This window comes from Carassius auratus, chromosome 24 (genome assembly GCF_003368295.1).
Source record: "Carassius auratus strain Wakin chromosome 24, ASM336829v1, whole genome shotgun sequence".
NCBI lineage: Eukaryota > Metazoa > Chordata > Actinopteri > Cypriniformes > Cyprinidae > Carassius > Carassius auratus.
In genome coordinates, this window is record NC_039266.1 from 758,556 (window position 1) to 780,185 (window position 21,630).

Below are 21,630 nucleotides of genomic sequence, written 5' to 3' on the forward strand. Positions count from 1 at the left end.
ATTGCTTTTTGTCTTGGTAAGCGCTGTTAAGTGAACAGGTACAGTAAATATTCTAAATCCATATATGAAAGTGTACTGTAGTTTTCCCAGTGGGTTTCACCTGCACGGGAAAGGTACCAGCAAGCCTCATCTGTGTGCTGTTTGTTCCATATAGCGGCACCGATGGAGCTGACCAGCGCCATGACCAGGAGAATCCCGAACAGAACCAGAATCTGCATGTTTGTCACACGCTCCACATTAGAGCGCTTCAGTGGAGCTTTAGTGGAATTCTGAAGGATGGAAACATTATATTAATGCTCAAAAACAAATTGCACGCACACTACTGTTCAAATTTGTGGTCAGTAGGATTTAAAATAAAATAAAATAAATAAAATAAAATAAAAATATATAAAACCACCTGAATTTTTACAATGTTTATCTCTGTGGTATTTTCATAGCATTTCCTTCAAATAATACTAAAAACTGTCCACATCAGTATTATTTTACTGTTATATATAATATATTTTTAATTAGTTATTACAGTATGTATTAATATTTTAAGTAAGCTTTTAATTTTAATTTTATATTTAATGTTTATTTTAATGTTTTATTAATTTTATTGTTTCTGTCATTTGTATTAGTTTATTTTTCTGTTTAGCTTTAACTATTATTTTTTTATAATAATAATAATAACAATATTACATTTGATACAGTAAGTAGCCAAGGTAATATTCCTTTAATTTTTTATATTATTCAATATATTTAATTATATAAATGAAATGATTTCTAAACTGTAACAGCACTGCTCCAGATCCAGCTTTTATGAGACCACACTTACCTGCATGAGCTTTGAATCATGACCAGTGTAAACTACAAGTCCCACAACCCATTGCGTGTTCCTGAGCTGGGCTCCTCTTAACAACACTTGGTCCGGCCCAAGTGGAGCTGGGCTGTAATACAAGCACATGATGACTTAATGTAGTGTGTGTGTGTGTGTGTGTGTGTGTGTGTGTGTGTGTGTGCGTATGTAAGTTAGATTTTAATTTCTCATTAATAGCAAGTTGACGTACTTATGGTTGTCTAAACGCAGTGTTCCAGTGAAGTCATACAAGTGTCTGTTTGGCCCCTCACATTCAAGACGACCTGACAAAGCCATCAGTTCCTCCAGAGACTGAAAGCTCGCTGTGAGAGAGAGACCCTGAAACACACATTTAACAAACAACAAGCATGTTATACTCTTAAAACACATTATACAGTACACGTATTCGATTTTTATGTAATATGTACCTGTCGGATCTTTAGGTTGGTCTCACCATCCAAGTTGGATGTTTCAGTATAGCACATCGCCTGAGGCTCACTGTGAAAAACAGCAGCAGATGTTGAACACAAAACAGCTGCACAATAACATAAATAACACACATATAGATTTTCTTGAAACACATTCCCAAAATGACATGTATTATATTTTTCACTGCTATAAATCACACTAGTACAAACACAGGATGACAAACCCCACGGATACACACACAAACACACTGCGGTGCTGACCTGGAGGACACTATGACCATGTCAGCCGGAAGATGCTGCCCATTGGTCACCTTGACTATGTCTCCCACTGCCACCTAGTGGGCAGGTGCAGCATTGCAACAGCATGAGGAGGGAGAAAATGAGATTAAGAAAGAGACCACAGTGCTTGAAAACAACAAAAGGAGAAGCAACACACAGCAGGATGTAAAAAATCAAAAAGAGAAGAAAAAAAAATGCAGTGAGAGGTGAACTGAAAAAAGCAAGTGATACTATATAAACTACAGGACAGAAACAAAAGCGTCATTGACAGAAAGGAGGGAAAACAGAGGAATAGAGTAAGAAAAAAAGATGCGGAAAGTAAGAGAAAGATGGGGTTACCTGCTTCCATATGATGGTTTGCCATGCTCCGTTACGCAGAACTGGAAAACAATGACATTATCAGAAAAACTCTGCTCATGAACATATAATGTGAATAGATAACAACTAAATTTACGTTTTTATTAGGGGCAATATTTGCAGCTAAAAAATATTTTTAAGGACATTTTTACCTTCATAAGTGCAAATTTTTCTAACCATCTAAAAACACGGGCAACCCACGGTGTGTTGTCAAATATTTGTTAACAATTTTTTATAATAATGGATGCTAATAAATCTTATGAATCATAGAGATGCACTGATATTACAATGCTGACGAATAACAAAAATCCAATAATTATTTTCGTTGTGGCACAAAACTGATAAACAGAATATATAAAAATTCTATACTCTTCTGCATTGTGAAATTAAAATAAATACATTTTAAACCAATCATTAGAATGTACATTATTTGAAAAAAGAAATATAATAAAAATAAACCTACATTTTGACATTCCTATACATAACATTAAAAATTGTTAATTAATTACTGTTTTTAAGAAGCAAGGGTAAGCTAAAAGTACAAATATTTTAAATATTTATCGAAAGATTTTTTTTATATAGGAGAACCGCTGATGTACATCATGAAGTTTTCAGAGCTTTAATATTAGATACATTTTTAACAGCACTCATCTCCAAGTGAGTGAACACAGATATAGGTCACCGAACCCATAACTTTAATGACCTAATAAGAGTATTCTGAAATATATCAAATCTCAGATAACAGATAAAAGCACATCTTGGCCTAAAAATGTTCAGGTCATTTTGTTCCTTGGTGTTGTCCTAGTTCATTTCTAACGCTGTTACACAGATATGATAGCAATACTCAACCTGTTGTCTTTTTTTTGTTCACCGTGTTGTCCGCTTTATGTCTTTTCTGCAAGACACAACACGTGACATCTCATCAGCATTATTCATCGGAAAAATATCAACTGCATTTCAAAGTCAATGCACTTATCCAGTGTTGTCTAAACACAGTCTGGACAGTTTAACGGTAATTCAGTTCTCCATTCAGCAGAATACTCACATAATCCTCAATGATCTCCTTGATCCCAGCCACTGTCAGAATAAAGATAAGGGGCACCAGCGTTGTGTAGCGACCCGTCGGTGAGACATCAGGGATTTGCTGCATTTGAAAATGCACATAGATAAACATAATATGAAGTACTTTACACTGGTGGTAAAACAACATGGTTTGGAAAAGCCCTGTCTATTTTAAACAAGTTAGGCGGAAAAAAAAACAGTCCTAATCTGACTTCACCAGATTTGGAATATAGTATACCAGTCTAATGGACTATTTTTATGGTCATTTTATCACTGTTTTTGAAGCTAGAAAGCTCCAGACAACTTCATTTGTTGGCATATGAAAAACAAATTGTTGCAAAAAAAAAAGTGATTTTAAATGACATGAGGGTGAATAAACAATGACAGAACTTAACATTTATTATTAAAAATAATGAAGTTATTAAATATAAACTCTATAATATAAGCACACTAAGACTTCAAAACATAGGCTGAATCCATCATAGAACTTCACCACTTAAGAACAAACTGCTTAGTCAGAATTTTTAAGAAATATATCAATACAGTGCTGCCTTGCAAAGCACTGTAATGAGTAAACAACATCACAGTGAAGAAACCTTTTAGCTATTTAACTTTTTTTCTTTTTACTCATTTTCATGAAATATCAGCCTAACAGGCTGGATCACATCTCGGCTGTTATTGAGATTTCATAGTGACTCATAGTGGATAAGAGTGAAATAATGGACCATTTCCAAAAGGGGATATAATACACAAATGGATATGTTGGCAAATAACCGAAAAAAAGTCACAAGGTCAGCATAAGTGGTACAGCACCTCGGAGATCCCCTTAGAAAGAAATCACCACAACCAATACATTTTATACTTTGAGGCCCTCAAGACAAAGCAGAAGCAGTTCGGTCAGTGTGTCAAGTGTCATACCTGCATAAGAGCGATGAAGAGAAAGAAAGCATTAGCCGCTCGCCTGATCTGTTCATACAGGAACCGCGGCAGGAAGGTAAGGATCCCGTATTTAGCCGTGCTAGATGGGGGGAAAAAGGCAAAATCGACAGTGTTTAAAACTATCAAACTATTTTAAGCTATACAGCCAGGACACACTAATTTAGAATTAGCTCCACTCAGGCTTCTGAAAAAAAAGCATTCGTAAGTGGTTTGATACAAGCCAAAATCCCACCTGCTTTCACCAAATGCCTGACACTTCACTGCCCACTGCATTAAATTTAGATAAACAATCCCAAAATAGAGTTTAGGATGGATGTTTCTCACCGTGTCTGTCAATTGTCGGTATTGATTGGACTCCTAAGTAGCTCTTGAATAGCTGATTGCGGCAGTAAATGTTTTACAGTCATTAAAATAGCTGTTAAGAATGCCTAAAATTACCTCTAGGACTACAAATGTGCAAGGTTGTCCATCTAAATCCAAACACGAGTCAGTATCTGTTTGTGTGGGTGAGTGTTTATATCCGCATCTGGAGGCACATTTTATATCCAATCGTACGCTCTTAAAAATAGGAGATGATGTAGAAGATCCATTTTGGGATCCACAAAGAACCTTTCAGTAAACAATCGATACATTTTAATAATCTAAACAACTTTTCCCACTATAAAAAAACATTTGTGCAATGGAAAGGTTTTATTGATGAAATGTTCTTCATGGAACCATAGATGCTACTAAAGAAGCTTTATTTTGAAGAATGTAAGGATGTTTCTATACTACAGCATGTGTACTTATGTGAGGGCAGTCTTCTGTAAACACGACACCCTTCTTGGGCTCATCATCAATGAGTTCACAGCCTAACACACCCTGTGTAACCCAAACTGTGGCCTCAAACAGCAGCTCGGTAGCTGACCTGGAAGTACGGCAGGCTATCGCTGACATCAAAGAGTGGCAGAGACCATTCATACGATCCCCTTCATTAACATTCAGCGGTCCAATCACACACACAGTAACCCACACTGCTGTCACCATGATGTGTAGTACCTGGGGTTACCCTAAAAGACTGATATGGATGATTGCACTGCTGGATTTGTTGGTCTGGTTACTCTGTGACTGACAGCTGACCAATGGAGGCCAATGCAATGGGAAGCAGAAACCGGTTGGTAAATAAAACATGAAGATCGAGGAATAAGAGAATGATCTGAACAATTCTTATGAAATTTCCACTGCTGCAGCCATGCAGGCATTATATGACGAGAAGCTGATGAGCTGAAAAGGTCAGAGCTCCGTCTGATCTGAAATTAGCAAGTGACAAAACGGTTTTCTAGGCCCACCTTAATGTTGTTACAGGAACCAAAATAGAGCCTTTTAGAGCAGAATCGAATCTTTAGAAAATACTGGCGGATCGATGAAGAGTGTGTGGGTGAGTGTTTCCGTACTGAGAGACTGATTTTGTATGAGATTTTATATTGTGGCACTAATATAAAAGCGATCTGGGATCTACATCTATCAAGCTTTTGTTACAACTACTATCATAAACATACAATAATATTCATAGAATTTCAAAAAGTGCAATTTTGTCATCAAGCAGAACTTCACTGCATATGAAATGAATCAAACTGATATAACTAAAAAAATAAACATTTGGAGGACTTGGGCACTTTGGAGACCAGAAGACTTTCTGTTCTGGAACTGTAGATGAACTCTAGCCAAGCACGGTCCGGAATATATTGACATTGGTGTACTCACAGGAAATCGCTGATGGATTTGTGTTCAATGTTGTAAATTGTAAATTCCCTGAGGGAAAATCTTATCTTGATTAAACTATTTCTAAAATTAATCTCATAGCATTAGGAGTTAATTAGAATATTTTTTATGCTGGAACAATGGTGCTGTTGATGAGGCATCAAATACAATGTGTTTTATTTAATAATTAATTCAAGAATAATGGGTGAAAACAAAAAAACTGAGTGAAGGAAATATAGGAAAAAAGGGAGGAGCCTTCACATCTCTGTGACTGGCTGAACACACTATGAATGAGATACTGCCCCTCTCTGAAGTGCAAAATAATAATAATAATAATAATAATAATAAAACTGAAGATGCATCTCCAGCCACCATAAATACATTTGCAATAACTACTGATGTTTTCAATTTTATATATAAAAAACTGTTAATAATTAAAGATACACGAACTATTCTTGTTAGTGTTTTATTTTAGTTGATATTTTTGATGCAATGTGATACATCTTGATGAGACTCTTAAGCAACTTAAATGGAAAAATAAATAAAATAAGTTTGCATACACTTGAAACTACTGTTTACACATTTGGGGTCAATAACTTTTTAATAAAAAAATTATAATTTTATTCAGCAAGTATATATTAAATTGTATTTTCTAACTTTATATAAATCAGAATTGAATACTGAACAAAATATTTGAACGTTTCCACTAAAATATTAAACAGCATAATCAATTTCAACATTGATACTAATAATAATAATAATATGAAAATCATAATTTAAAATATACATTTAGAAATCAGCATACTAGAATAATTCCTGAAGGATCGTGACACTGAAGACTGGAGTGAAGGCTGCTGAAACTTCCGCTTTACCATCACAGGCACAACTGACATTTTAAAATGTATTAAAACAGAAAAGAGTTATTTTAGACTGTAATATTATTTTACAATCTTACTGACCTTACTTAATATTTTACAGCCATGTTGTACACACATAAAGCTTCTTTCAAACACATTAAAACATCCTACTGACCCCAAACATTTGAAGGGTAGTGTAAATAAAAAACTGTGAACAAAATATTACAATATTGTTTTCTTGCTGATAGTGCAAGTTAAATGCTTGTCAATTTACATTTCCTTTGCATTTATTCTAGACTAAAGCACAACAAAAATAGTTTTTCATTCTCATTTCAGAATAGACCACTGCAACAAAGATACAACAGTTTGCAGCATCTTTAACATGCTTTTATGAGACCACAACCATATTAATAACTATGAAACCTTATCATGTTCTCACTTTAAGCAAAGAATGCAAAGAATGCAATAAATCAAACGGCGCTGTAACATTTTCAGTAAAGATCTGAATGAACTCACCTGACATGGTTGTCACAGAATTTGGTGGTCTGGGCTCGGTTGAGCAGCACTGTCCTGGCTGTGGCATCTATCGGGTCCGCCTGTGATGTGGTTCCGGACATCTCATCCTCTGCCTTGCGGTAGCCGGAGGCGGAGCACGCGGGTCCTGCACCGTTCGAGTGATGGGAGAGAAGAGAGGCTAGCGTGAGTGCGCGTTGAAGAAGACAGGAGGAAGAAGAGACATAGAAATGAGGTTTACAGTTCAGTGCGCTGGCCACTAACACTACTACTGTGCTGATGCAAGCCGCCCCTGATGCCGATGACGTTTCCCTTGGTGTACCGCCCTCCCCGTCCCTTTCATCCTCCTCATCCTCATCATCCACGAGCAAAAGCTCCGTCACCAATACAGCATCCGCGCGACGCCCACGGGACCCCCTGTATAGAATGTGCTGATGGGAGCACAATGGCGCAGCAAACACCTTTGTAGGAAACCTTGTGCATTTGTTTATCTTCATAAAAGCTGCTTTATTCCGTGGAAACACCTGTGTATTCACGATGCGTTGAAACGAAACGCAATGAGACAATGACTGTGTCTCAAAACATAGTGAGTTTCCTACCTAGAGAGCATTTTAGTCATCACTCGCACCTGAATCCAACATCCATACAAGTCGGAGAGTCACGACGCGTTAAAAATAAATCTCCACCATTATAATCAATAAATTAAAGCGTCCGTTTTTGTCTCTGACGCGCTACAGAGATAATGTACTCATTTTCGCCGTCTGAATAAATCATTTATATAAAATGCTTATTCTATTTTGCATATGTATGCAGTTATACTAGTACATAATTAAAACGCACATAAATGGTTTTAAATAATATTTAAATGTAAATGTAAATTAACTAAAATAACTTAAATAAAGCTATATAAAAATCAAGTTATTTATTCATGAGTAGTCTCGAGCTTACAGCTGATTGGTCCGTGAGGCCAGCGTTCTGCGATGACGTATAGCTTCTATGCGTGTTTTGAGACAGCCGCTTACTACGAGTCCCTCTCCAGACAATCGCCAAATGATTATTTCCCGCACGTAATAAATAATGTACGCTCGGTAAATAACAGCTCTGTCTGTATGTGACAGGAGAGTTTACCCAGCTGCTGCATGATCGAAAGCGGGTGTGAAGAGATGGACTACACCCGTCACATCTCCCATTCCAGTCAGCCTCTCTAATAGACAAGACCCAAACCCTCTCCCACCGTGTCATTTGGGCCGTCTCGGGCAATATGTGGACGATTTAATAAGACTCCGCTCCGCAGTGTCTTTTCTGCAACAGACGATGGTTTCCTTCAGACAACGCGCGCTCTGTGTTCGCGTCTCACTACAATGTTCCCGCAGACAGACAACACAAAAGCCTTACATTTAAAGGCGCAGGCCACAGATGTCCGTCTCCACTATCACAGATCGAAACGCACTAAACGTGCTCACTGACCGGCAAGGAATCGCTTCCTGTTCATATGCTCCTCCTTGTTTCTACGATGGAAACTACCTGAAGCCACACGTATGTTTCTCAAAGAGCTGGAGTTTGAAGGTCAAATGGTCAATTTTTGGCCATTAGAAAAGTTTAAATGGTTAAGGCAAATGTGTATGGGGGGACAAAGGGGTCAAAGAATTCGCCATTAAATTTTTTTTACCACTAATGTGAATATTGTGGGATTGATGAATTATTAATAATCACTATGCCATATATTGCATTATTATTAGCAGGTTTTGCATTAAAATACCGTAAAGTTTCCAAAGGTTTGACTCCCAGCTTTTGAGGTCAACAAAATAATTAGGATTTTTTTTTTATATATATATTTTTTTTATTATCATTTTGTGATCCGCAGAATTAGATGGTTCTTGTATTATTTTCTTAAGGCTGTAGCCAAATATTCAAGTAAATGTGGATCAGGCAACAAATGTAAAGGTTACAGAAGATGCCACTGAAAAACAAATTATTGACCATGATCTGAATATTGTGGGGTTAATGGATAAAAAAAATGCAAGCCATCAGCCAAACAATATTAAACGTTGTGACAGATCAATTATATAAAAAGTTGTTTAAGCAAAGTCGGAAATATCATATGTCCTTTTTAAAAAAAAAACAAACAATTGTTTAACTCACAGTAAAGGTAAGAAAGAAGTACAATAAAAATATATGGCTTTTATCTATAAAGTACTTCCTTCCTACTTTAATTGTAGGTTAAACACATAATTGACATTTTTTATAGATAGACAAAGAGAGACAGACAGTCAGACAGACGGACAGAGACCGAGACAGAGACAGACAGACAGAGACAGACAGAGACAGTAAGACATAGAAATACAGACAGAGACAGAAACAGAGACAGAAAGATGGACAGACAGACAGACAGAGACTGACAGACAGAGACAGAGAGAGACAGAAACAGAGACAGAGAGAGACAGAAACAGAGACAGACAGACAGACAGACAGAGACAGACAGACAGACAGAGACAGACAGACAGATAGAGACAGTAAGACAGAGACAGACAAACAGACAGAGGCAGACAGACAGACAGACAGACAGACAGAGACAGAGACAGAGAGACAGACATATAGACAGATAGACAGAGACAGACAGACAGAGATAGACAGACAGACAGACAGACAGAGACAGAGAGACAGACATATAGACAGATAGACAGAGACAGACAGACAGAGATAGACAGACAGACAGACAGACAGAGACAGAGAGACAGACATATAGACAGATAGACAGAGACAGACAGACAGAGATAGACAGACAGACAGACAGACAGAAATAGACAGAAAGACCATACTGGATCAATGACAATAAACTTTCTTCCCAAAAACTCACACCAAAAGTGTGCATGTTGCTTGAGAATTTTTCTAGACTTTATCTAGACACAACCATGCCGTCTCTTGCACCATAGGGAACACTTTATCTGGTAGTCAGTACTGCAAATCCACAAACCAGTTGAACCAGCTAAAAAATGCAGATGTGATCATACTAAGGGCTATATTTCCATGACATCTATCTGCTTTCTGACACTGCACTCTGAAACGTTCTCTTCCTAACAACATGATTCCTAACAACTAACAACATGATCTTACGTTATGAGGAGCAGGGTGTAAGTGGAGAAAGCACTCATCTCTTAGGTGTCAAAGGCCAGCTTGACCACTGATAAGTTGCCAATAACTGAGAACTTTGTTAACTTGTAATTATATGGTGTCATATATTTTAGTGCTGAAGACACTGGCTCTTAAATGTGTTTTTATGGAGTCATATATAATGGCTAATGTATTGTTCAAGGTGACTCTGGGCACCTTCAGACTTAAATGTATCCTTTAAAACAGCAATGAGCAAGTAGGTGTAGTTTAAACTAGTGGCACTCAAATGGTTCTGCATCAGGACACAGATTTGATATCAAGTATCATTTATTATACAAAATTAAACAACTTAAAATCAAACACTGAGAGGCATACAAATAATTGCTAAATCCAGCAATATGCAGACTTTAATACAATACTGTGTTGTTATTATTAATAAGTTCTTGCTCTAAATTGTTCGACACACAGCATAGGACATTGAAAAAATTAATAAAAAAAAAAAAATGAAAAAAATTCATTTTGTTATCCTTAACTATGTACGCTTATCGTATTATTTTCATTTACCATCATATTTTCCCTTCTATAAAAACAAACTGGTGACCTTCTGAGAAGCACTGCTGTCAACACCTGTCATGTTTCCAGATCTGCCTCACTAAATAAATATACAAAGCAATGTGGACCAGAGAGTTCCTCAGTGGGACATACTCTGGACTAGGGCCAAAGAATCACATATGACACACTTCTCATCGTGCATTTCACATCCTGCTCTAAACGATTACTTTCTTCTTCTAACTGTTCAGTTTTCTCTTTCCACGACTTGTTCTTCCAATTCCAACCTCAGCCATTCAGTCTTAATGGTCAGACCCGCAGACACTTTGTGCCCGATTAACATCACAGAACTGTAAAATCAGCAACATACTGGTAAATGATGTGCAGTACATTGACTGGGCAGATACATGACGAACCTTTCATAATGGACACACAGGCTGCAGTTAATACTATTAACAAGCACTCAATTCACAAGTTGCTCAACATGCTGATAAAGCTGGGAAGTTGAGTGCTACACTGACTTTTGCCCTCAGATAAAGACCAAGAAAGAATCACCAATTGTTCTGTTTTTGTGTGAGCAGCATATAAATCACACCTAAACACTGTCAACAACTGCACAACATTTCAGCTCAAAACATGGTCGTAAACTTGATTTCCAAAATGAAAAATGAAAACACTGTCAAGTCTACGGCTATATTTTTTTATTATTATTTATCTTTAAAGCAATAAATGAAAAATATGTATAAGTATTGCTAAATGTATTTTATTGATAAAGGGTGTAATGGTGCACATAGCCAACATTTGAAGTAGATCAGAACCTTTCATCAAAACGTGGTCCTAAAACCAAAACAATACCCGTTCTTGTCTTAGGACAACTTTGATTAACTTTTCTGATCCACTTCAAATGGTGATTTTCATGTGACACAACATTTCAGCTCAAAACATGGTCGTAAACTTGATTTCCAAAATGAAAAATGAAAACACTGTCAAGTCTACGGCTATATTTTTTTATTATTATTTATCTTTAAAGCAATAAATGAAAAATATGTATAAGTATTGCTAAATGTATTTTATTGATAAAGGGTGTAATGGTGCACATAGCCAACATTTGAAGTAGATCAGAACCTTTCATCAAAACGTGGTCCTAAAACCAAAACAATACCCGTTCTTGTCTTAGGACAACTTTGATTAACTTTTCTGATCCACTTCAAATGGTGATTTTCATGTGACACAACATTTCAGCTCAAAACATGGTTGAAAACTTGATTTCCAAATATATATATATATATATATATATATATATATATATATATATATATATATATATATATATATATATATATATCTTAACACCCTAAAACCCTTTTTAAAATCTTCATAGCAATAAATTAACAATATAAATCTAAATATTGCTAAATTAAATAAAGGTTATATTTAAAAGTTAATGTAAAAATTGCCTTGCGTGCAGTCAGGATTTCAAAGAGGCGGAAAATTCCTTCAAAGTATCCATTAGAAAAATCATGGTAAGTTTCCAGTAATTTACCAGAAATTTTTTGTGCCTTTGGAACCCTATGTACAATTAACATATTTGCATACAATATTATATTTGAGTGTTTATTATCTAAAAATAAATGACCATTGAATTTAATGGTTTTGTCTGTACTGTTTATTGTAACATTAAGTAATAGGGCTCTCTTTACTGCATTATAGATAAGATAATGTAGATTATTTATTCATAAAGGGATAGTTCACCCAAAAAATTTACATTCTGTCATTCTGTCTAAGCCCATAAGACATTCGTTCATCTTCAAAACACAAATTTAGGTTTTTTGATGCATTCTGAGAGCTCTCTGACCCTCCCATAGACAGCAATGTGATTAACACCATCCACGAATCCACCAACGATCCAGAAATTAACACGCACCATGCGTATACATTGTTTTTGTTCAAATCAAAGTGTAAATAAATGTAGAAAAAGTATCTTCATGGCGTAGCTGACACAGAACAGCATACGCTGTTTGCGTTCAGTGGATACTCTCCAAAATGGCGCTAGGGTGACGCAGAGGAGACGAATTGTTGAATAAATGTTTTTTGTTTTCTTTTTGTACAAAAAGTATTCTCGTAGCTTCATTAAATTACAGTTGAACCCCTGATGTCACATGGATTTACATTGATTGTTTTATTTGAGTAATTAATGACAGAATTTTCATTTTGGATGAACTATCCCTTTAAGAAATTTGAATAATGTTATATATTTAAAGAAGGAGAAACAATTTGTTCAGTAATCTACTGGTTAAAGAACAAGAAAAAGAAGCAGTTTTATGTTTAGTTTTTTTCCCCTGCTATACCAAAAAAACATACTGAATCGTGCCTTTAAATTGAAGGTACATACCATTTGATGACAAGTTATAATTTTACTATGTCCTGATAAGAAAAACCATGTAATTCAATAGGGTGTCCTAACTTTTTCACATGACTGTATTATACTATAAAGTGTGTTATAAATATACAATATAAATACATATTTAATAGAAAAATAATCTTTTAAGTAAAATGTAGTATTATTTTATCTTATGATTAAAAGCATGTAAAAAATAAAAAGTCAATAATGTGCTTCTGATTAGTCATTTCTGAACCTATCACTGAGTTTGACCCTGAGCACAGTGTGGGGTGAGTGTGGTCATTTGGCCATCTGCCAGCTTTTCACCACTAAAAAGCAGCATGCTTTTAAATTATGAATAGCCCTGGTTGCATTATTCATCCCTACGCCTTTGTAACGGTGCTCACTTTACCCACCGCATGCATTCATTCAGCGGGCCTCTCTTATTCCATGCAATATCACTGCACATCTCTCTGTCTGTATTATACTACTCTGATTAGTCAGACTATGGTCTTGCTGTTCAAAAGGGTGTCAAATTCCTCTGTTGTCTAGAATTTTCTGCTATCCCAACACAATGGCAATGGAACCGGTTCAAGAGGACAGTGAACAGGCTAATATAGACAACCCTGCAAAAGCCAAAGACAGAAAATATTATATGCTCAAGTAGGCTCTTAATTTGCAAATTGCATAGAGCTACAGTCTCCCACTAGGGATGGGCAATACCAGTTATTTGTTCAATTCAAATGCAAATATCAGTTCCTATTAGTACCAAAGCCTCTAATAAATATACATGTCTGTGAGGATTTTTTTATTTATTAATTAAGTCCTATATCATAGAAAATTAACAATCAAGATTGTTATGCATTTAGTATGATCTCTCTTATTTTTTTTAAATTACTCGCATTTTCACAGATTCTACAAAGGGTGCCCAAACTTTCGATCCCCACTGTATTATAGATTTGCTGAAGTTCAAACAGAGCAACAAAATGGGGAAGAAAGGGGATTTAAGTGACTTTGAACATGGAAAGGTTGTTGGTGCCAGATGGGCTGGTCTGAGTATTTCAAAAACTGCCGATCTACTGGGATTTTCAAGCACAAACATCTCTAAGGTTTACAGAGAATGGTCCAAAAAAGAGAAAATATCCAGTGTGTAGCAGTTGTGTGGAGGAAAATGCCTTGTTGATGTCAGAGGTCAGAGGAGAATGGGCAGACTGGTTAGAAATGATAGAAATTGCAACAGTAACTCAAATAACCACTCGTTACAACCAAGATATGCAGAATACCATCTCTGAACACACAACACGTAGAACCCTGAAGCAGATGACCACACCGGGTGCCGCTCCTCTCAGCTAAGAACAAGAAATAGAGGCTACAATTCACACAGACTCACCAAAATTGGACAGTAGAAGACTGGAAAAATGCTGCCTGGTCTGACGAGTCTCGATTTCTGCTGCTACATTCAGATGGTAGGGTCAGAATTTGGCGTAAAGAACATGAAAGCATGGATCCATCCTGCCTTGTCTTAACGGTTTAGGCTGATAGTGGTGGTGTAATGGTGTGGGGGGTATTTTCTTGGAACACTTTGGGCCCCTTGGTAACAATTGAGCATCTTTTAAATAGCACAGCCTACCTGAGTATTGTTGCTGACCATGTCCATCGCTTTATGACTACAGTGTATCCATCTTCTGATGGCTACTTCCAGCAGGATAATGCACCATGTCACAAAGCTCAAATCATCTCAGACTGGTTACTTGAATATGACAATGAGTTCATTTGTACTCAAATGGCCTCCACAGTCACCAGATCTCAATCCAATAGAGCAGCTTTGGGATGTGGTGGAACGGGAGATTTGCATCATGGATGTGCAGCCGACAAATCTGCAACTGCATGATGCTATCACGTCAATATGGACCAACACCTTTTTCAATCTATACCACAAAGAATTAAGGCAGTTCTGAAGGCAAAATGGGGTCTAACTCCGTACTAGCAAACTGTACTTAATAAAGTAACCAGTGAGTGTAATATATATATATATCATTGGTTAAAACCTGTATTTTGAAAATACCAAAAGTTGTGTAAAAGTATTTCCAAGGTCAATCTTCACAATAAAAAGATGTTCATACATACGTGGACAAAGTGATTTATTGATTTGCTATTTTAATTAGTTCATTTAAACATACCATTGGTTTTGCATTGCTTAATGTTCGTGTGAAATATTTTTACTAAAAAAAAGTAATAATTTATTTATTCATCATAGTCTGATTAGAGGTATTTTGAGATGACACTGACACCTATTTAAAAAAGCTTCTTTATTTATTTTTTTTTTTTTATTAGAGTAACAAACCTTTCTTGTGTGAAATAAAATAATAAACTAAGGAATAATAGTGAGGTTTTCCTTATTACTAGTAATAATGTCAAAATGAAATGTTGATAAATATATATATGGAAGAAAATGAACATAACAAAAAAACTCAAAATTAAAAAAAAAGATGAAAAGAAAAAACAGTAAAAGTTGAAAAAAAAGAAAGAAAATGCTGTGACTTTTCAGTACTAATTAAATAATAAAAGCATTGGCATTAAATAAGGATGGATTCTATGGATCAATCATCTCAATGTGGCATCAATATAAGTATAAATATTTAATTCGCCCATCCCTAGTTCTCACATGCTCACGTGTGGCCGCTCCACCAGACGTTTGGAAACACAGAGCCCTGCTAGACTTCCTGTGGCCTCAGTGTGACATGTTGTTCTCGTTGTCAAGGTGACCCACCAGTCCTGGTGGCCCCCAAGGGGAACGGGGCGGTGCGCTTGCAGCTTGGGCTGCTATGGTGATAGAAAAGGGTGAACGAGGAATGAAAGCCTCTTACAGGCACAAGTGACCAGGGAGGGTAATCCTCTTTCTGTCAGCTCTGCAACTTCACCTGTATCTAATCCTGACCGGGCTTTACCCCAGAGCGCAGGCACATCAGACACCCGCATCCTCATGCACAAGCCATGCTAGCATCACATTCTAACCCCTGGCTAACAGACTAACACCCACATCAGAAGGACTGTTATTTCTGTTTTGCCTGCATGCATCCATTTTGGTGCATCACTTGATGGATGTTAGAAGTGGGCGATATGACCAAAATCTTATTTCACCTTATGAGAAACTTATGTGTCATGATAATGACATATACCAATATATAGCTATTTTTGTTATTTTATTTTTGCTATTAAAAATAAGTACAAAGAAGCCAATTACAAACATAGGACAAATACAATAGAACAAATATACAAATGAAATCAGCTTTTCAGGTGAACTAGGTTTATTTAACATACAGTGAGAAATCATTATTCAATTTCAATCATATGTAAAAATAAATATAAATGGATTCTTATTCAAAATACAAGTTATTCTGTCAAGAATTATTCTGTCAAGAATTATTATGAGTTATTTTCTCTTTTTCCTTTGTTGTTTGATTAGCTTTATTGACAAAGACGGCAGCAGGTTTATTAGGCTGCTGACACCTTGAAGTAACAGTTCACCCCAAAATAGAAATTGGCTGAAAATGAGCTCACCCTCAGGTCATCCAAGATGAAAATTAGTTTGTTTCTTAATTGGAACAGATTTGGAAAAATTCAGCATTACATCACTCAACAATGGATCCTCTGCAGTGAATGGGTGCCATTAGAATGAGAGTCCAAACAGCTGATAAAAATATCCCAATTAATCAACATGTATGTAGTCTTTGTAAGAAACCAATTCATCTTTAATACGTTTTTAACTCATATTTAACTAATAACATGCCAGTGAAAAAGTTGTCTTGTCTGAACCAGGAGCGAAATATGCAAAGATCATTTTAAAGAGAAAAAAAAATCCAAAATTGATCAAAACCAATATGCAAATATATTTTTGATGTGACTGGACAACAGGCGATGGAATTTTTCAGAGGAAGTGTTATGGATTATGGATAATGGGCTTGCTTAAAGGAACAGATTAAAGTTAAAACATCTTGATGGATTTGTTTCTTACAAACACACAGCTTTTCCCATTATAAGACATTAACTGATGGATTGGAGTCGTGTGGATTACTTGTACACTTTTGTGATGTTTTTATCAGCTGTTTGGACTCTTATTCTGATGGCAACCATTCACTGCAGAGGATCCATTAGTGAGCAAGTGATGTAATGCTAAATTTCTCCAAATCTGTTCTGATGAAGAAACAAACTCATCTACATCTTGCCTGAGGGTAAGTCAATTTTCAACAAATTTTCATCTTAGGGTAAACTATTGCTTTAAGACCTCACTCACGGATCAAATATATATTAGCACACATACGATTTTCTCCCAACTTATTACATTCACTTAGACATAACCGACTGTGTTTACAAAACTACTCCACTCAATGGATGTTTTAACATAAACGTGTGCGCATTTGACTATTCAAGATATCAGTAACTCTTACATCAAGCAGTTCTCACTCTATATTTTCTCTTTCACAAATGTTTCTTTACCACTCTCATCTCACGCAGTATCTCTAACAATACACACTTGAAATAGTCGCCACAATATACCGTCATACCGCCCAGCCCTAATGCATGCCGTGTCTGTGTGCATGTGATGAAAGAGTGCAGAGAACGTTAGCTTTATAAGTCTATCCATGCAGTGTGGGCTGAAGGAAGGGGTGGCTTCATGCACCTGTGAGGCTCCAAGCAGGCGCGGGAGGCAGCGGCCCGCTTGAGAGGGGCACTCACTTTTCTCAAACCTGTCTGTCAGGCGGGAGCACATGTTGGAGCCCATGGGCTGGTCCTGTCGGAGGGGGAGTCCTGGCTAAGAGGGGTCAACACTAACTGTTCTTGAGGAGCCCAACAAGGGTTGCCATAAGAAAAAAACAACACAAGATATCAAGTCAGTAAGACCACAGAGCAAAACACTCTTAGAAATGTGCTTTAAGGGTTGAGAAATGGTGCTCAAGCTTTAATATTTCAAATAACTCTTTCTCAATAGAAAGCCTGTTTGTATAATGTAAAGGGGCCTCTGACATGTCAAAAATATTTTTTTGCTCACTTGCTGATTTATCTTTACCTTACTGGCTTTTATTCATCACCTTTATGTTCAATAATGCCTAACATTACAACACAAAGCAAGTCAATTTCCATTGTCTAACATGATAAACCACTCTGATCCAAGAAATGAAAAAGCATTCTTTAAATGAGTGCCATGTTTCCCCTTGAAATGACTTGATTCAAAATAATTGTGTGTATTATCATTCTTTTTTTTATATTAATATGAGAATAATTCAAGAAGGATGTATTACTATCTGAGTAAGCAGACTTGCTAATGTAAACAGAGAATAATAAATAAAATAAAATTGAATTAAATATTAATATATAAGATTAAATGATTTTTCTCCTATCATCTTCCCACAGTGATGAATCTGTATAATACAGATGACTATAATTTACAAAACTTTAATTTAATCGGGTGAAGAATAGTTCTTTTCAGCTGCTTTAAGTAACCTAGTGGCTCATTTTTAATAGTATTTCAAGCAATGAATGATGTAAGCAGTCAAATTTCGAATGCTCTGAATGTATCCCTTTTGCATGAATTACCTTAATTATTCTATTCATTTAATTATTTTAAAAGAAGAAGCATCGTTGACAAAGCATTTATAGAAGTAGGACCATTAATCAGTGTCTTTAAGGTATTCCCTCCTACTGGCATTCTGATGAGAAAAATATGCTAAAATAAATTATAATGTGTGTTTAATTTACATACAGGTTTACATTTTAATGTAAATACAGAAACCTTGTCTTATCTGCATTCCATCCGTTTAATGTGATAGGCTATATATATATATATATATATATATATATATATATATATATATATATATATATATATATATATATATATATATATATAATTTAAGAAGACAATGAAACAGTGATGAGTGATGAGTTTACAGTTGCTGCCCCCATGTGGCCTTTAAAAGTGATGCGCAGAAACACTGAACAGTACGGATGATCACTGAAACAAGGGCCCTTTAATGAATTACATCATTGGTTCTGTGATTATGTAACCCAAACGTGACATCAGAAGCTTATCTTTTGTCACGTGACTGTCAAAACAACAACGCACTCTAATCACGCTATGTTAGAAGCACTTGATTTGACGCGCATGTTATTTCGCTTCTGTTCCAACTTGTACATGAACATACGTAGAGCAAATTCAAAGGAAACCATCTGTCAGGCATCTCATGAGCAGAACTGATAAGTCACACATTTTAAGGAATTACAAAGGCTACCAACAATATGGCTCCTGCATGTTAATTCTGGAGCATGCTGGGTCAGAGCAGGCCAAACAAACACTAGGAACAAACCTTCAATGTAATCCACAATGCATATGTGTCAGTCTGTCAAAAAGACTCCACCCTCGGTGTCATCACCCCACAAAGGCCTGCAGATTAAACACATGCTGGAACAGACCTGCTGCCAAAACACTCTGTAATCTCACCAATGTTCAAATCTGAAGAGCTGTGCATTTGCGATGTATTCTTGGCCCTGTTTTGGTGCATTAAGTACTTTGAAACCCAACAGGCAGTCTACTAACGTCTGGAGAATGATATATAAGCTTTTACTAAGATTTGTAATAATATGAAATGTCTCGTAGCTCATTTCCATTCAGAACAGAGCCTTTAAAAGACTGCAGCGATGCAGTAAGTGATTTTCTTTCAGTGGTTTGCACTTGCAGTCTTTCGATTTGAAACCTACATTGCTAGTATTTGGAAAGCAATGATTTATTGTGTAAAACAGATCTCAATGCTAAAATAAAAAACTAATTCTTTAAAAAATCAACTGGATATTTTTAATTTTGGTTATAGATTGCATGCAGTTGAAAGCTTACACGCTACACTTTCAGTCTTTGTCACTTTCAGTTTTTGTTTCACGGTTAATTCAGTTTGTGACTGAATTATTTTGTGACATTTACTTCCAATTTCTAAGTGAAAATTGTTTCATAGTGAACCCAAGATTTTTTTTCAGTGTATATATGAGAGAGAGAGAGAGAGAGAGAGAGAGAGAGAGAGAGAGAGATATTACTAATAATTAAGTAAAATCATTTTAAGATATTGCTTGAAGGTAACACTAAAAATGTTTTCATCATTATGTTATAACATCTTGAATTTCTACTATTTCCTATATTTTCAAGAGATATTAATATTAATATCATTTATAATTTATAGGCTCAAAGTGATTAAATTATTTTATTAGGTTGATTTTAAAGTATTCTTTTGGTAAATTTTGTTTACATTCTAAATTATAAAATAAGGTATTTATTTATTAATATTTTAATAAAAGGCAGTGAGCAAAACCGCTGGACATTTTCAACATTAGAAAATAGCAAAGATAAACCTCAAATAAATGTAACTAATAAAGCCTGTAACTGCTACATGACAGCATCTAATTTAAAAACTATGTTTTCTTATATTTTACCTGAAATGTGAAGCAATTAATAAAAATCTAGATACTTTAACCAGGTGCACATGACTTTAACAGGTGAGTGTATGCGTTTAGAAAGCTAGAGCGCTTTAAACAGTCACGTGATGAGCTGAGTTTCTCTGTTAAAAAAACAAACAAACAAAAAAATCTCTATGCAGATCTGGACAGGAGTAATCGTAAACACATCATGCTTTATCTCAAAAGAACAGTTGCCGCTAATTTCCCACCAATCACCCTAGAAACCCATTTGTTTACACAGCGAAATTGACAGGTCACCTACAAGAGTGCCTCACCAGACGGGACAGGTAGAGCATAACTGATGCTTTTCTAAAGTGTGTTTATGTATAGCTAGAAATAGGTTTGTCAATATAACAATTAATAATTTACACATAGAAGAACATGCGAATATCCAGAGCACCGGAGTAAATGCATGCGTAAACGGTGCCAGTGCGCGTCGCCCATGTCAGCAGATTATGTCACGCTCACCTCCCTCGCTGTGGATCTTCTTCGAGCGTCTGTTGAAGTACATTTTGCACGCATGTGTGGAGCTTCCAGCAGCGGGAGCGGGATGATGGCATACTCGGGCTTCAGCGGTGGTATGCGGGCCACAGGCGCAGGGATGCAGTGTTTGATGGAGGCAGCATAGCTCCTGATGATGATGGGATGGGTCACCCTCTGCCGCGCGCCCTTGCTTGGGAACGCGCTCCTGCCATCCTGCTGATCCGTCGCGTGCGCGCGCGCTCCGTCATCAACCCCCTTCCTGTCCTAAATGGACACTTTAAGCCGAACAATACGTCCTTTTGTGCTCTGAACTTCACAGTCTCATTTAATTACTTATACATGCAAACTGTCATTTATATTAACATTAGAATTTAGATTATTTGGTTGGTTTAAGAGTTCACCCTGATTTAATAATTAACAACGTTTTACCTTTGAACCGCAGTGATTCGGGGTTAAAGGTGACCTTATGAATGAATATTTAACTAGCCTATATATTGAAAGAAAGTGTCTTATTATTCTGGAGATGCTGACGTTACATCACACCTGGGGCCTAACTAAAAGTCTGCAATGGCCAATGCATTAACCAAGGGTTTA

At 36.2% G+C, this 21,630-nt stretch overlaps 1 protein-coding gene across 7 annotated transcripts in view; it reads right to left on the minus strand.

The window, feature by feature from the left end:
- Window positions 1–21,317, minus strand: part of atp8a2 (ATPase phospholipid transporting 8A2) — a 56,071-nt gene extending 34,754 nt beyond the window's left edge. Inside the window, exons 1-12 of one of the 7 annotated variants that reach the window (XM_026200494.1) lie at window positions 21,022–21,317; window positions 17,791–17,891; window positions 7,017–7,161; window positions 3,883–3,982; window positions 2,948–3,046; window positions 2,752–2,797; window positions 1,885–1,925; window positions 1,528–1,601; window positions 1,267–1,336; window positions 1,050–1,177; window positions 818–929; window positions 101–269 (exon numbers count right to left, since the gene is read on the minus strand). In XM_026200494.1, coding sequence (XP_026056279.1) covers window positions 101–269; window positions 818–929; window positions 1,050–1,177; window positions 1,267–1,336; window positions 1,528–1,601; window positions 1,885–1,925; window positions 2,752–2,797; window positions 2,948–3,046; window positions 3,883–3,982; window positions 7,017–7,161; window positions 17,791–17,836 — 1,030 coding nt within the window. In that variant the 5' untranslated portion in view covers window positions 17,837–17,891; window positions 21,022–21,317. Of the gene's footprint in view, window positions 1–100; window positions 270–817; window positions 930–1,049; window positions 1,178–1,266; window positions 1,337–1,527; window positions 1,602–1,884; window positions 1,926–2,751; window positions 2,798–2,947; window positions 3,047–3,882; window positions 3,983–7,016; window positions 7,162–7,961; window positions 8,103–8,141; window positions 8,388–8,408; window positions 8,523–17,790; window positions 17,892–21,021 lie in introns of those variants that run through there. The other 6 variants (XM_026200495.1, XM_026200497.1, XM_026200498.1 and 3 more) reach the window with 6 other exon arrangements.
- Between the last annotated feature and the right edge of the window lie 313 nt (window positions 21,318–21,630).